The sequence below is a fragment of the Chiloscyllium plagiosum genome, unplaced genomic scaffold (assembly GCF_037043375.1).
Source record: "Chiloscyllium plagiosum isolate Xiang-an unplaced genomic scaffold, Cpla_swu_hap1 HiC_scaffold_5, whole genome shotgun sequence".
In the NCBI taxonomy this organism is placed as follows: Eukaryota; Metazoa; Chordata; class Chondrichthyes; order Orectolobiformes; family Hemiscylliidae; genus Chiloscyllium; species Chiloscyllium plagiosum.
The window spans coordinates 13,068,026-13,085,616 of NW_028270143.1; the positions used below are offsets into that span (position 1 = coordinate 13,068,026).

The 17,591-nt window shown below is 41.6% G+C and overlaps 1 protein-coding gene across 5 annotated transcripts in view; it reads right to left on the reverse strand.

Annotated features, from left to right (window-relative positions):
- The window catches only part of adcy2b (adenylate cyclase 2b (brain)), a 627,652-nt gene that overhangs the window by 60,211 nt on the left and 549,850 nt on the right, over nt 1-17,591 (reverse strand). For all 5 annotated transcript variants that reach the window (XM_087986815.1, XM_087986818.1, XM_043689618.2 and 2 more), the window contains 2 exons: nt 17,142-17,279; nt 352-462 (listed from right to left, as the gene is read on the reverse strand). In XM_087986815.1, the coding sequence (XP_087842941.1) occupies nt 352-462; nt 17,142-17,279 (249 nt within the window). The remainder of the gene's footprint in view (nt 1-351; nt 463-17,141; nt 17,280-17,591) is intronic.

The following is a 17,591-nucleotide window of genomic DNA, read 5'->3' on the forward strand; positions in this document are numbered from 1 at the left end:
GAAAGATTTGCTGGCTAGGCAAATTGGCCATGCTAAATTGTCCAAGGATGTGCAGACTAGGTGGGTAGGCATGGTAAATATGGAGTTACAGGGATATGGGTGGGATGCTGTTTGGAGGGTTGGTGCAGACTTTCTGGACTGAATAGCCTCTTCCAACACTGTAGGAATTCTAGAGCGTCTAGATTTTTACATCTTCCAAAAACACAGTGTCAGTTTCAACTTGTAAGATAATGATACCCAGCTCCATCTCTCAAACAACTCCAATGGATTGCAGTCTTTTAACTCGCAACTTAGCATGCATACATAAGGGTAGTCATAAGGGAGAGAGCTGTCAACTGTAATTATACTTACTGGCAAGAAGAAATAATCGTTATGCACAAACCACAAAGCCTTCCCATTTGTAAATTGATAACTTGTATTCGTACTGTTAACAGAAGGTACCACTGAATTCTTCAGGAAGAACTGAAGGAAAAACATGACAAAGTAATTGCTAATTGCACATAAAAACAGAAGCTTTCATTTTGAGTACTAACATCTCTTAAGATCATGGATGCAAAACATCTTTTCCCAGCACACATCCACTTTATTATGGGAGGATAGGAAACAGCAAAACGTTCTTGTGAATGATTATTCCTCAACTAGAAATTCAGTGCATATATTTAAATATTTTGTCAATATAATAAAGTTAGTTTTGTAATTGTTATTATCTGTATACATACTGCAATTGCATAAAGAGTTAAGGCATGGTTGGGCACTGCTGCACATTGTAACATCAAAACATATACCAGCTACACAATATACAAACTATACTTAAGGTCATTTGACTGTTTGATATTCCTGGTTATTAATGGTGAAAATACATTTTGTTTTGTGACAAATTTAAATGCACAAGGTGACTTCTTCAAATGAAATAATGCTTTAATTCGTCTTTTTTGTTGTTTTTAAAGAACAAGGTAATTATAATACAAATAAAATTAAAACCTGAACAACTTTTCCCTTGTGTTTCACCAACATCATTGACACATTTGAAGATATTTCTAAGTCAGTGGATGTTAAAGGGCAAATACCAAAGTGATTCTTGATGTTTAGGAGATTTTTGATAAGGCTTATAATGAAAGGCTATGATATAAAGTTTTCTCCTCAGACTGGTGGATAGTTGTTGGGTTGGATAAGAAACAGATTGCTTATAGACAGAAAGTAGTTATTAACAGCTGCAGTTCTTTGTGGGGATCAGTCACTAATGGAAACCTGGACAAATCTGAATTAGGGCTATTGTTTTACACCGTCTTTTCTTAATTTTGTGGCTAATGGGAAAATTTATTAGCTTGTGAACTGCAAAATGAAATTCGTGAAAGCAAAGATCATGGGTCACATATGTTTACTAATGGAGGTACGAATCTGGGTGCAAAAATATGAGCTTAGATTTTTTTTTGCTAGAAAAACAATTTTCATCTGCCAAGACAGGGATCCCAATTATGAGCGATACAGGGAAATTATATTTCCTCCTGCTCACTAGGTTTGTGTGCTGGTCTGGGCTTTACAAGTTCTAAAGCAAAACCCGCCTTGGAGAGTTTTTGACATAGAGAGAAGCCTGTTGAGGACTGAAGAATCTTCTAAAACATGACTGCAAGATATTGTGATACTTACAGATGCCACTACCACATGCTATAATGTAACACAGATGTGTTTCTCGTGCACTGTTTGATCACTGGGATCTGTCAAAAAGGTAAGTTGATCGGTGCATTGATCACCATTGCTGTATGACTACATTACCCAAAGGGCTTTTTCTATTGGAGAAAATATTTGAGAAACCTTTGCTTAGCCTCTGCTATCATATTTTCTGCTGTTAACCTTCTTTTGAAGTGGAAAGAAAATCTACACACTCTCCTTCATTGATTAACTAACACTCAGTTTTGAAATGGAAACAAGACATCACTGCATCCTGTCAGTCTCAAGCAATGTAGTTAGAAACTTCTGTCATATCTGTGGCCATTATAAACGGCTGGCTAGGTTTCAAAGTAGATTATAGCTTCATCTGAATATCTAGTCTATTGATCCAAGAACTATGGAAATATGTATAATACTGCATTAACAAAATATGTCTTTAATGTGGTTGCCTGCTTGTTTTCAAACCCAACAGGTATTTAAAGTATTACTTATATCTATTGCAGAGCCTCTGAAGACTGTATATGGAGCTAACTGGGTGGGTGACCATGGGCAATACATAGATAGAAAGGAGATGGCATGGGGTGGGACTGGGTTGATCGGGCAGGTGAGGAAACATGGGAAATTTGAAGGGACATTGGGTGACCTGGGGACTACTTTAAAGAGCATTTAAGCAACTGAGAGATCAGGGATGCTGCGTTAGAAACAGATGTGGGCCTTCTAACTGGCATTCCTTCATCCCATCATTATTCATCCATTCCAGCATGGCTTGCAAAATACACCTGTGAAAAGGCAAAAATCCTGGGTAAATCCTAAGTAACCAAGACCCATGTATGATCTTATTTGGAGTGTCTGTGCTTTGGTAGTCTGGGCAATGGGTCACAGTCCCTTATGGTTTCATAAAGGCCAGTCTGGTGCAGATTGGAGGGGAGTGGTGAGGGAGATCTAACAGGGCCAGGGAGGTGTGTGTCTATCATCACTGGTCTAGGCACTTTCCATGTTGGTCTGTCCAGTTAGGTGGCTAAAGAGCTGGTGTCACAGTCAGATCCTTGGGTCTGTCCAAAGAAACTAAGCAGTAAAAGAATTATGGATGAGGGGAGGAGACAAAGGGGCTGCTACTGCAGGAAGGAGATTCAGCAAGCTATCCTTTGGGACTGGGAGAACTGCAAACTGGAGGCAAGGAAATGACAATTGTGAAGGGGGCAACAATGACAGGGGAATCAGGTAATGCATGGCTGGAAAGGGGTCATGCAGAGGGGGCATCAGTCCATAGTCAAAACCACCCTAAGTTCAACGCGGGGGTGGGGGGGGGGGGGGGGGGGGGGGGCGGCAGTGTATGCCTACAAGTGTCATGGTCACTTCACATGCCGGGGTGGCAGGGAATGGTGAACTGGTGCAGGCTCATGTTGATGGTTAGGTGGAGACCTGGGAGAGAGCAAATCCTATGTGGTTTGTGGAAGGGCTATCGGGAAAGGGCTTTGGATGTTTAGGGCTCATTGACGTGGATTGATAGGGGCTGGAAGCCACTGGCTGAAGAGAACTTACTGTCACCTTCCATATATCCTGTAGATATTAACCTATAATTTGCTGAGTTAGGTGAAACAATGTTAAGTGAAATGAAACGTGAAAGAGAAATCATGTGAGGTCTGGTGATGACCTAATGATTAGAAAGGTCACTGGTTTTAACATGTTTGTGTGTTTTCCTGAAGGCATGTGTTTGTTTACATCAAGTATTGTAACTCAGCAATAATGGACAGAGCTGTCTCAGTAACTCTGGTAAAGCTGAAATTTTATTTAAAACAGACACGGTGAAACATGTGATAATGTGAACTATTTATCAGCTGAATTCGTGATTATCGATTGTGCTGCGTAGCTATCATAAATTTGACTAGATGATACAAAGTGGTGAAGAAGTGATTACAAACTAAAAATGAGGTTAAAGTTCATTAAAAGCAAGAGATAAGCCTCTTTCCAAGAGGAAAGTCCGAATGAACTAATGGATTAAACTGGCTGTGTTAGTTAATGTGTTTGTCAGCAGTCAAATTGATCATTTGCTAGAGACTGAATAGTGTAAACATATGGCTTCTTTGTATGGAAAGTGTATGTAAAAACCCTTGCTTCACTGCACAATTACTGGCTGGAAGTTGAGATCGAGTTGGCTGATCACCTGTCTGGATTAGAGTGGTGCTGGAAAAGCACAGCAGGTCAGACAGCATCCGAGGAGCAGGAAAATCCACGTTTCGGGCACAAGCCCTTCTCTGGTCTGATCTTCAGAGACGTCCATGTTACAGGGCTCACTTGTGATTGTGAGCACTGTATGGATTAAACTTTTGCAACATTTTTGTAGTGTACTTAGCTTTTTAAACAAAATTGGCATTTTAGGTTGTTAGAACTGCCTTGGATTACTGATATCCAGAATAAACCCGATGGACCAGGAAAATGGGAATATAAGCCTACAGCACTGGAAATCAAAAGGGAAAAAAAGGCTACAATCAAAGGGATTAGGTGGGATAAGTGAGTCAAGGCAGGGGCTGCAAGAACCACCAATGTTAGAACTTTCAGAGGGAAAGAGCATTATATATAGAACCTTGCACTATACATGTCACAGATCTGCAGACCCCTAATTCCTGACCATTCTAATATATTGATTCCTCATTTGCTGTGCACCTCCCTGCATAACTGACCAACTCATTCACAACAATACATTTGTACACAGAGGCCAGAAAAAGAACAGGGATGTCGTAGAACTGGGGCATGATGTCACCAGGACACACTGCACTACATACACTTTGTTCACCTTGCTTCCAGATGCTGCAGCAGCCTCTCAACATGGTTATCAATCCGTTGAACATTCTGTGACAAACTGAGATTAGACATCATTGTGACACAGTTACACAGGGAGTCTGCGCAACTGTGGAACATGTTGACCCTGGAAGTTTGGTCAGATGGTCTCGGGGGCATTTATGACTAGATGGGTCAGACATTGAGGTGGTCTTTGTGAAAAGGCAAGAGGACCCTCCCGATAAGAACATCCAAGACAGGGTCAGGCAGGGTGCAGGTAGAGTGTTGGCTACCTATGCAGTGTCCTGATAGGAGAATTCTGAGGGACCTGTGTGTGGTCCCTTCTCTTGTTGGTGCTTCCTCACACTGCCCTGTCTCCTCATGAGCAAAGGACAGCTGGAATGTTTGCTAGGTTCCCTATCTCCCTGTCACCATGCCGTTGATCCTAAGGACCAATGATGAGGCAATGAATTGCAGGACTCTGTGCCTCTCCTTCATGGTGTTGGACCAGGCTCTCCATTACAGCTACTAATCTGTTCCTGGAGACTGACAGTCACATGACTGACTGCATTGCTGCAGCTTGAGGGCAACGAGGGCTATTGTGTCCCATATACTTGTCTGCTGCTCCTGTTCCACCTCGTGTATCCTGATGCAGTGCCTGATTGCTGACACTACAGTGCCCTCTCCTGCCTGGGCCTAAGCAGGGACCTGGTCTCTGGAAGTTCTCTGAGTGCCAACTGGCTGAGGCATTTCTTAGTGGTGAGTTGCTATTTTGAATCACCATCATCCTTCGAGTGTTAGCACATCCATGTTGTGAGGGAAGCAGCTTTGGGGTTTTTGAATGCACAACTTGTACCTTTGTGGCACTGCCTGAGTATTCAGTTTAATTATTGCTTTTTTCTTAATATTTTATATCAGCAGTCACAATAAATACTGGCTCCCTGTTGTGCTCCCAACAGCTGTGCAATAAAGTGTTCCACACCATTCATATTTCCCATTCATAATTTGAGAATGTCATCCCCTTGATGCTGTTAATCAACTTGTTTATGATAAATGTAAGATTCATAATGCAGGAGAGAACCAATACCAGGAAGTACAGAGGAGTAAAAGAAAAAAGAATTTGCAAAATGAAGTATGACAATAAATTAGTGAACAATAAAACCAAGTCCAAAAAGTCTTTATAAATATCCAAGTGGAAAAATATTAGCCAAAAGAAGCATGGGGCTGATTAGGAACTAAAAAGGACGTTTTCAAGTCGAAGCAGAGTATATGGATCAACACTCTGCATCTCTTTACATCAAAGAGATTGTTGCTAATATCGTAATAAAGGAAGAGGAGTGGATAATTTGATAGAACAAGAGTGACAGAGCTTAGGCTGGCAATGCTCGACGTATGAAAGTCACCCAAACTAGATGGGATGCACCAGAAATTGCAAAGGGAATAGGGGTGAAGAAAGTTGAAGCAATGATCACAATCACCTGATCCTCCTAAGATATAGGACAGTTGTCAGAGAAATGAGAAAATTTCAAATCAATCTGTTCAGAGATGCTAGTTATCATGCACTTTTGGAGCATGTGGGACTTGAACACAAGCCTCCTGTCCCAGAGGTAGGGACACTATCACTGCACCACAAGAGGACTGGCAGATTACAAATATTCCACACCTTTTCATTAAAGTTGGAGGCTAATAAGCCCTGCAGCTACCAGCAGGCCTGGGTTCAAGTCCTCATTGTTCCAGAGGTGTGTAATTACATCTGTGAACAGGTTAATTAGAAAACGCCTAAACCCAGTAACTATAAGCCAGTCATTGTGGCACAATGGTAATATCCTTATCTCCTAGACAGAAGCTCTGGTTTCATATCCTACTTGCCATGGAGATGTGTCATAATATGTACAAACAGATGGATTAAAAGATTCTAGTGTGTTGCTGGAAAAGCACAGCAGGTCAGGCAGCATTCCGAGGAGTAGGAGAATTGACATTTTGGGCAAAAGCCCATCAGTCATGTGAACATTCATTGAAAGAGCAATCCAAGATAAAAGTGTCACTTGGAACAATATCAATTAATAACTGTAAGCCAACACATATTTGTTATTTGAAAATCATATTTGACTTGAATTTTTTGAAGTAATGAAGAGTTGATGAATATAATACAGATTTTCAAGACGTGTTTCATAAAGTAGTACAACTAGATTTGTTTATAAAATGATGAAAGTAAGCAGCCAACAACATGGATATGAAACTTGTAAGAAGTAGAAAGCAGAGAAGACTGGTGAACAGTATTCATTGAAATACATAGTGGTGCTGCCCAAGAACTGATATTAGGACATTAGCCCATTTTGATATATTATAGTGATGCAGTATACAAGCATAACCTTAATTCAGAAACATAAAAGATAGCAGATTTTTCAAGAGACCCCAATAGTTATGCATATGGTAGGGGCCATTTAACACAAGTGTGAGTTGATACATTTTGACTGAAAAAGTGAGGAGAGGCAAAATAATGCCCTGCTGAAAGAGTGGTCGAGTCACATTAAGTAGCAAATAAAAAAGTATTTGCATAAATAAGTGGAAAAAAAATTGCAGGGATATGGGAAAGGAATCCAGCAACTGAGACAAATAGTTGCTGTATAATTTTATGTCTCAACCGTTGGGATCAACATTTGTAGAAGATAATATCAGGAAATTGTCATGTAGCATATATACTTCACAGAAGTACTTTTATTTGGAAAAGCTCTGTAATACTGTATGCACAGGGACTGCATCCCATAGAAATGCAAGAGAAAGGTAATTGGAAGAGTCACTTGGATATAAATTTATTCCAAAGCAATTATCTCTGTTACCCATCTCTTTCTCTGATTGCTCAAGAAATAGCTTATCAAAACAATGGATTAATAGATTTAGTAAGATAGCAAACATGGAGGCCGGGAACAATGTTAGGAATATCTGCAGGTAGAATAGAGGAATGTTGTTTTTTGATAAATTTATTCTTTAAAGTAAAATTTGCATATTATAATTTGGAGTATGTTTTTGGAGATTTTTACAACATAGCGGACTGTGTCTAATGTGGTAGTGTGACTTATGTATTAAGAATGCAAATTTTTAATGACAATTAAACAGTATGGAGAAGCACAGGTCAATAGTTGATGTATATTTAGTTTTATAATCTTTCTTAATTGAACTTACTCAGCTATAAATTGCTGCCTCTTCTCCAGCTGTCCTGTTCCACCTTCCCTCTAGCCAAGGTGCACTCTTCCTGATATAGTGATAGAGGGTCTTCTCCATTTCCTTTGCAATTATTATTTAACTTTGAGCAAACAAAAACCTCTCTGTATAAAAATATGCAGACATGAATATCTGTGTGCTATGGCAAAATGTCCACATTCTCTTTTTTGTAACGTTCATTTTAAGACCCGTGTAGATTGGTGAATTTCTGACAGAGGGTGAACAATTTTGTGATAATGCCATCATTAGATTCCAAGAACTACCTTGGGACTGGAGTTTTACAGTGAGATAGAAAGTCAAAGGGCATAGGGGAAATAGAAGGCTAATTGTAGCAATGTTGAGTTTTCAACTTATGGACAACTACTTTCAACTTATTTCAACCTCCCAACTACTGAATGACACAGGCAATGATGAGAAAGCTGGCAAAAAGGTGAGATCGCTGGTAAGAAAATGATGGACACCAAGAGCAAAAAGTCCGATTGTCCAAATAAGTGTTGGATAAAACTTTGCTGTTCCGAAGACAAGTAGTCCCTTTCCCCAGAGGCAAATGCTGTTTTGTTAATTTCTTGTTTGTTTTGGCTGTTATCTGAAGGCTTTCCAGCATGTACTGGTCCCACATTGAACAATAAGATGATTTTAGGCTACACTGGGCATTAGAGAAAGCCTGTCCTTGAAATGGGGTAAGACTAAAGACAGGTAATCTGTTCAGCTCTGTCTTAAGCAGCAACAGCTGTAGGATGTGCACTGGTTCTTGCAATGAAGTGTCAGGCGTGTCACCTATGCAGCCTAAGAAGTGCTTATTTCTGGTTCCTTTCCCACTTTATGCAAGCTGAAGGGCTAATCCCAGCTGCTTAGGTAATGAGTTAAGTTTCAGCACATTGCTCAATAATTATTGCGAGGCATCTGAGAGAGAGACCCTCCATGACATTTACCTGTTTCTATCTGTTTCAAAAGTCCTCTGTTTCAACTTGGCAGTCCAGAGCACGTTGAAAATCCATTTTAGAGAAATCAAGCAAAGTTTTCATTGAATAGAGGTGTCTTCCTTAGTGGTTTTAAATAGGTTCCTGTGGTGAAGAAGGTCTCTCAGAATGTTGCAGAGACTGTCAACAATGGGTCAAACTTTCCCATTTGCTGTTAACGCGAATGAGGTGTTGGGCACGTTATTTGCTAAATCTTGTACTGAGTGAGATGGAAGTGAGATGTAGATTACAACCCTCAGTATTGTATACATCAAGTTCACTCAAGAGCTCACATTCACCTCAACCTCTAGAACTGTGGTCTCCAACATTTAGATCACAATTGATTGATTGACTGCAGGGTGTCTGACCACGCTCTCTGTCAGTGATCATCATACTGTTGCATGAGTTCTGCCATGCGACTAGAAAAAAGTATGCTTTTAACAGGTTTTGCCAATTTGTTACATCATATTTTAGTTTGGCCCAGATGGACTATCATTGCTAGGTAACATATGTTTTGCAATGGTAATGCAAACAAATGAATAAAAAATATACTGGGGACTGACATGAGAACCAGTTTTTTCCAGTCCTAGAAACACAGGACACTATTCAGCTCAGCATGTCCATGCAGACTCTCTGCAAGAGCAGTTCACCTAGTCCTGTACCTCTATCTGTTCTCTGTAGACCAGCAGTTTTTCTTCTTTAGCTGTTTATCCAATAGGTCCATATAGCATGAAGAAAGATGACAGGGAAAGCTGCCTCACCCTACACGCAAGATGACCAGCAGCCCCGGAAACAAATCCCGACCTTCTCTGCCACCACAATAAAATACCGCCTGCAACATTCTAGATGTTCCAGAGGCCTATCTGCAGAGTGACCAGCAGAGAGATACCATGAAGTATATGGTGAAGCACTAATAGTGAGTGGTGAACCCAGATCATTTAAAAGGAAACCAAAGATGTACAACATGGATAGGATGAGTAAATAAATTACTGTTGACAACTGCTGTTGTTGTGGGTATGTTCGCCGAGCTGGGAAGTTGATTTGCAGATGTTTTTTCCCTTGTCTAGGTGATATCCTCAATGCTTTGGAGCCTCTTGAGAAGTGCTGCTGTACTGTGTCTTCTGGAAGTTATTAGGTTTTGTTCCTGCTGCTTCCACTTGCTTGTTGCAGTGGTCGGTATACTGGGTCCCGGTTAATGTGCGTACTAATTGAGTCCGTGATGAGTGCCACGCCTCTAGAAATTCGCTGGCTGTCCTCTGTTTAGCTTGTCCAGTGATCGTTGTATTGTCCCAGTTGAATCTGTGGTCCTTGTCATCTGTGTGTATGGCTGGTCGTGGTACAGTAGCGTCTCGACATACAAACGACCCTGTTCACGTACAAATTGGTTTACGAATAGGATTGTACATAAAATCTTGCTTCAACGTACGTACGAAATTCAAGGTACGAACGCAAAACGCCCGTGTACGACCACGTGGTTTCATTGTTCTGCTTTGCTATGCGCTTGTTGAACGCAAAAGCTCTTGGGCCCCGCATGATCTCATTCAATTCGTCTTTGGCGCGTGCGCTGTGAACAGTCGTCCAAGCATTCTTACGCTAGCCGAACAATGGGAAAAATTGATTCAGTTCGTAAACTTTTCAGTTTGCAAATCGGGTCCCGGAACGGATTAAGTTCGTAAGTCGAGGCGCTACTGTATTTAGTGGGTAGTTGGTGTTCTTGGCTGTGGATTGCTAGTTGTCTGCTTGTTTGTCGTAAACAGTGTTTCGGATAGTCTTTGCAAGGAATCTTGTAAGCTATGTTTGTTTTGCACATGATGGGTATTGGGTCTTTTGTTCTGGTGAGTTGTTATCTGTGCATGGCTGTCTGTTTATGGGCAGTCATGAAGCCAAGTGATTGGAGAAGGCTGACTGTCAGTTCCAAGACATGTTTATATACGATAGCGGGGCTAGTGAACTTCATCTGCAGATGCCTGGCAGACAAACAACAGTGGTTAGCACTGCTGCCTCACAGCGCCAGAGACCTGGGTTCAATTCCCGCCTCAGGCGACTATTGGAGTTTGCACATTCTCCCCGTGTCTGCGTGGATTTCCTCCGGGTGCTCTGGTTTCCTCCCACAGTCCAAAAATGTGCATGTTAGGTGAATTGGCCATGCTAAATTACCCATAGTGTTAGGTGAAGGGGTAAATGTAGGGGAATGGGTCTGGGTGGTTTGCGCTTCGGCGGGTCGGTGTGGACTTGTTGGGCCGAAGGGCCTGCTTCCACATTGTAACTAATCTAATCTAACCTAATCTAATCAATGAGGACATGCCACGACCTAACTCACTAGCCACGCTGCCTTATATAAAAAACCATCATGGAACTAACCTCTCCACCCACTGGGATTCAAGCCAGTCCATAAACCAACAGCCACACTCAGCCAACAACTCACCAGAACAAAAGACCTGATATCCATCATGTGCAAGACAAACATAGCTTACAAGATTTCAAATACAACTGGGACAACACAATGATCATCGGACAAGCATGGCACTCATACACAGACTCAATCAATAAACACATTGACTGAGACCGGGTATACCGACTAACTGCAATGAACAACCGGAGCCAGCAACCGGAAGCAGCAGGAACCAAATAAATTCCAGAAGACACAGTACAGTAGTGTCTCACAGGAAGCTCCAAAGCACTGAGGATGTCACCTGGAAAGGGGACAAAATATTTGCAAATCAACTTCCCAGCTCGGCGAACATACCGACAACTATGGCAACCGGCACCCCAGCTACAAACTTTTCCGCAAACCTTGAACTGTTAACAACTGTAAAATGTAAAATAGCATTTGCCTTATATGTCAGAGGGAAATGGGTCTGGGTGAGTTACTCTTTGGAGGGTCGGTGTGGACTTGTTGGGCCGAAGGGCTTGTTTCCACACTGCAGAGGATCTAATATGTCTCTAAATTTGAAGTAATACCCAGTGGATGCAAGGATTTTTTTGTTTTTCCTTGGACAGCATTAAACAGCTTCAGACAAAGAAAGCTGATGAGCTGAAGACGGTTTTGGAAGTTTAACAGTGATGTGTTTCGAAATCAGCAGCAAAAGGTAAGGCCTGCACTGAAACATCATTTCACTTTCGCAATATTGGCAAAATACAGTACTAGAGATCATTGATAAATGGTGAAATAATTAAAGAAACAATGACTGTGGCCGCTGACTCTTTCTCCAAAGATTTAGGAACAAAAAAAACAACAAGCAGAGCATGTCACTCTGTACTTTCACAGTAGCAAGATGAGTTGAATACCTGCCCGAGGATATCTTTCAGCAACTACAGCAGATCATGAAGGACTGGGAATGCTTCTCATTGCCTTTTGATGAATCCATCAACATGACCAACTCAGCCCAGCTGACTGTTTTTCTGCGTATGGGTGTAAAGGACATAACAACTAAAGAGGATCTTCTCACCCGTTTTAACATTAATTGTTATGTCCTATTATCGTTGTGTTGTCCCAGTTGAATTTCAAAGGGAGAACAAGAGGAATGGGAATCTACAATGAATTTGAAAACATGCTTGAGAAAAGAAAACATTTCATTCAAGAAACTGACTTCCACCACAACTGATGGTACAGCAGCCACACCTGCTGCAAACACAAGCTTCCTTGCATTTTTCAGAAACAATCCTGATTTCCCTGTTTATGTCAATTACCAATGTATAATCCACCAGCAAGCATTAGCAAGTAAAGTTGTGAACTTTTCTCAATCAATGAAAGTTGTTGTGAAGATTGTAAACTCAATTTGAATACATGTTTAAGACCTTATTCAATGAGCTCAATGCTGCCTCAGATGAACTAATATTCCATGCTGATGTGAAGTGGTTAAGCCAAGGGAAGGTCCCACAAAAGGTCTTCTAGGTTTGACATATGAAATCACCCACAACCAGGGCATTAGGCCCAAGAAAGGCGTGGCATTGGTAGACATCAGGTTGCTCACTCCATTTAATGAGAATTTTATGAGAAGTTTATGAGAAGACCATGTGCTGAGTAATAGGCAACCCAACCTAATAAACTCCATTATGCTGTGGTGCTCTTCCATCACCACCAATGCTAATTCTTGCATCTTCTGCACAAGATTTTCTTCACCTTTTCCAATGAAGTCCCTCTCTTTTCTCTATGCACGAGTGGTACCCAGAGAAACTTCACCAGGAAGACTCAGTGGCTCCCCTGTAGATAAACAGGGCCCTGCACTACTCTTTTAACTGTGGGTACTTAACATCAAGGCTCAACCTCACTCCAGGTGCCCCGTCCTCACAGGGAGACTGGGTGGTAACAACAGGTGCCCTCAGAAGCTTCTTCGCAGGACATACCAAAGGGCCCAGACCTTCTACCTACTCAGCCTGTGATCCCAAAGCCTAGAGTAGGACAACCTTAGAAGGATGAGCTGCCACTGGGCAGGAGACTGTCAGCAGGCTTGGGCCCTCTAAAGCCAATGACAGCAGTGGTTGGCTGCACAAGCCTTCCATATCAATAGGACCAATTACAGAGCTGGCTCTGGGACAGCACTTCAACATCATGGGAGCAAGAGGACAAAGGAAATGTACTAGGGTGTATAGATGGAGTAGATGGTACTATATATTTTTACTTTCACACTTAGAATGTTTACTGTAGTATTACCTTCACTGTCAGACTTGGTGAAGTCACACTCATGATAGATGAGAAACTCCTTCATTCATTTCAAAGATGCAAGACTTTACAATTACTCATCTCTTACAAGCGACTGATTCTTTGATGGGAGATAGCATCATTCAGTCGGGATCCTAGAACCTTAACTTTAAGGATAGCAGTTAAGGCATTACATGTTAATATGAAGGAGACTGAAGCCAACGGCACTTTTCAAGAAATTTGCCAAGGCCTGTCCTGCACAAATCCTTCAAGACTTACACTCACTGCTTGAGGATGGAACCAGTGACAATTCCACCCATTTCAGTTTATTCCTATGTATGAGCTTTTCAAGGACTATAGTGACATTTCATGGCTGAGAGATGTCATGCTCACATGTTCCCTATCCCTCATTGTGCACAAAGCTGCCCCTTACAGGTTAAACGTCCTCATGGAAGGTGTTCAAACATACTAAGACAATGTTATGATCTGCACAACCATTGAAGGGATAAAAATGAAGAAAGGCTCAAAGGTGTTTCCTCAGAAATCATGTCAACCTGGTGGAAATCATGAGGAACTGGACCACACATCACTCTGATGCCGTGTTCTCACGGTTGCCTTAAGATCTACCTAACATTAATGCCACGTGATGTAACCGTGTGATAAGATACTCTGTCTCACTGTTGCTTTGTCCCTAACAGTGTTGTAAGGTGGGTTATGTGGAAATACTTTAAAGTGGGATCAACTAAAGATATCATTTGTACCTTAACTTGGAAAATGAAACAGTTTTTCAGCAAACAAAAATGAAGAACTGCAAAAAGAACAAAATTCCTTTGAATTAAGTGTGGGCTGCTTGTCAGATGAGCAACAAACCTGCAAACAAGTAGATAATGTTTGAACCAGCTCAGCCATCCTGGAGGAGCAAATTACTACAGATGCTGGAATCTGGACCGAAACAACAAATGTTGGCGATCACAGTGGGTCAGACAGCATCAGTCATCAGAGGTAAAGTGAAGTGTGGAGGGGCAACATTTATTTGGGGGGTGCTTTGGGGGTAGTGGGTGTAGAGTGCTGGTGGTGAAAAGATGCTGATAGTTCAGATTAAGTGATTGTAATGTATGAATGGCAGAACAATGGTACGTCTAACTGCCAGACTGGAAAGCGCAGGGAAGGAATGGGAAAATGTAACAAACTAAGCTAAAAGGGAAGAAATAGGAGTTGATACACAATTTGAAGGTGTTGAACTCAGTATTAAATCCAGAAGACTGTAAAATGCCTAGCCTGAAGATGAGATCTTTTCCCTGGGGTGGGGAGTCCAAAACTAGAGGGCATAGGTTTAAGGTGAGAGGGGAAAGATTTAAAAGGGACCTAAGCGGCAACTTTTTCACGCAGAGGGTGGTGGGTGTATGGAATGAGCTGCCAGAGGAAGTGGTGGAGACAGGTACAATTACAACATTTAAGAAGCATCTGGATGAGTATATGAATAAGAAGGGTTTAGAGGGAAAAGGGCTAAGTGCTGGCAAACGGGACTAGATTAATTTAGGATATGTGGTGGGCATGGACATGTTGGACTGAGGGATCTGTTTCACGCTGTACAGCTCTATGATTCTATGAGGTGGTGTTCCTCCAGTTAGCCTGCTGTGTAGCAGAACACCATCACCAAGCACAACTTCCCCTTACTTCCCCTGTTTACACTTCACAGGGATTGTTCACTTCGGGACACCCTAGTCGATTCCACAACCACCAATGCCATCCCCAGTTCCCACTGCACCTTCCCATGTCACTGCAGAAGGTGCAACACCTGCCCTTTCACCTCCTCCCTGCTCACCATCCAAGGGCCTAAACAATCTTTCTGGGTGAAGCAGCATTTCACTGTACCTCCTCCAATCTTGTGTATTGTATTCACAACACCCTTTGTGACCCACACCCTACATTAGAGAAATCAAACGCAGACGAGGTGACTGCTTTGCAGAACACCTCCAGTCTGTGTGCAAGCATGAGCCCCACCTTCCTGTAGCTGGTCATTTTAACACAGCGTCCTGCAATGCTCCAGTGAATCACAGTGAAAAGGAACATCTCATTTTCAGACTAGGCACTTTACAGTCTTCTGGACTTACTGTTGAGTTCAACACCTTCAAATTGTGAACCAACTCCTCTTTCTTCCCTTTCTTTTAGATTTGCTTTTTACATTCTCTGTCACCATGTCCTCCCACCCTAATGGGACTGTCTGCTCTTTCAAGTCTGGCAAGTCTGACACACCATTGTTCTGCCCTTCTCACATTTTGGTCACTTAATCTGAACTATTAACATCTTTTCACTAACAGCACCCCACACCCCACATCCCCACCATCCCAACTATAGTATAAATGCTGCCCCCTCCATACTTCACTTCAGCCCTGATGAAGAGCCATATAGATACAAAATGTTAGCTTACTCTCTCTCCATGAATGCTGTTGGACCCACCATGATCTCAGTCATCCTGGGCTGCCATAAGATCATATCTGGCTGCTTGGGCTCTCCAATATGGTGCTCTGTCCTACTCTCTTAACTGGTCCACCTGTTTAATATTCTGGTCATCTGCCTGATCTTCTTTGTCAGGTTGCTGTCGTTACTCCATTTCATCTGCATCCAGGTTATCACCAATTTGTTGGTTCCAGCTATGGAGGGGGCAGCTTGCCGTACTGATACGGGTCATCAGGGCTTACTTCAAGGCTTCGTTGGCGCAATCCAAGCATCAAAAGGTTCTCTTCAGGAAGTGTACAGTTGGTTCCATTATAGCTCTGCTAGAAGTGTGACCAGTGTTGTATCTTCTTTCTGCGTTTGTGTGTGTGTGTTTCATAATGCTTGGTAAGCTGACTGGCATTACAAAGCAGCTGGATGTTTACTGATTAAACATATTTTACCTACTTTTCTAATCACCTCTTGAGCAGGTGAAACTTGAAGTCAGGCCTCTTGGTCCAGGGGTAGGACACTACCACTACAATATATATTATAGAAGTTTTGGAGTTCTCAAATGGAAACTTCATTGGCAAGTGTTCCATCAATTATTCCTTGAAACACTGGCAATACTCATTTGGCTCAAACGTGCTGTCATGGGAGTGTGCTTTATTGGATGCCACTAACAAACGTTTGGGAAACATTGAATATGTTTGTGGCTGTGAGCCATGCATGCCTCATCGTTTTCTAATGCCTCAACACTACCTGAAGAAATTCCACACCATTTTCAGCTCACAATAAAAGAGACCCTACCAATCCTCAGCAAACAACGTAATGTAGAAAACACATTTGAAGAAAGCTCCAGCGTTTTGTGTCTAAACGTGTGGTTACTTTGCACATGACTTAACAACAGGTGTCAGTTAATCTGATGAATGATGAACAGCTACTGTCCTAAGCAAAAACAAGAGAGAAATCGAGTAAGACTGAAACAGGGGGAGAAAAGGAATCAAAGGTTATGCTTTAAGATTGTTAAACTCAAATTACACATTGATGATAGTTGCAAAACTAAACAATTTATTGGATTTCAAACAGTGAAAGTGTAGTACTGCATGTGAGAACACCTAAATATTATGGAGTGTTTTGATTGAGAGTGTATAATTTTGCAAGTGTCCATTATCAGTTGCTTGAAGCACATATGTAATATGTTTTACTACTACAGCAAAAACAACATTAGAGCCTAAATCATTTGTGGCTTACTTGTACACAAACTTTGATGACTGATCCAATACTGATTCAGTATTGGCAAAAACGTAGGAGGGAAGATTTGTTTACATTCTCAAGTGTGCACAGTTCATGACTTGAGCAGAAAGAAAACAAATGAGGAACTTAAACAGCAGTAGAAAAAATGGATTGCAAGTTTAATTATATTAAATACTTACCATGTTAAATATGGCCATAACTAATATAACTGTGGTGGTTGTCATTGTGAGTGTAAGCCGTGGCAAAGGTCTATTCGCAATTATCTCTGAAGATTTTAAAATCCACCCCAAGGATGCTGAAGCCTTCTTGCTACATTGCTACATGGAAAAGAAACAGTAGTTAAAATGTTAAAGTCTTCAACTGCACACAAGGCATGCAGCTGAGTTAAGTATATTTACCAGCTTACATAGCTATTTCAAAAGGCACACAAATCACGAAAATGTGCCCAAATGTATAAATGCTTACTTTATTCATAGGAACAGGAGTAAGCGATTAAGTCCCTCAAGCCTGTTCTGCCATTTCATGTGATCGTGGCTGATTTGAGGCTTAACTCCATATTGGTCCATTTCTATTAATAGCTGAAAATGTGCTGCTGGAAAAGCGCAGCAGGTCAGGCAGCATCCAAGGAA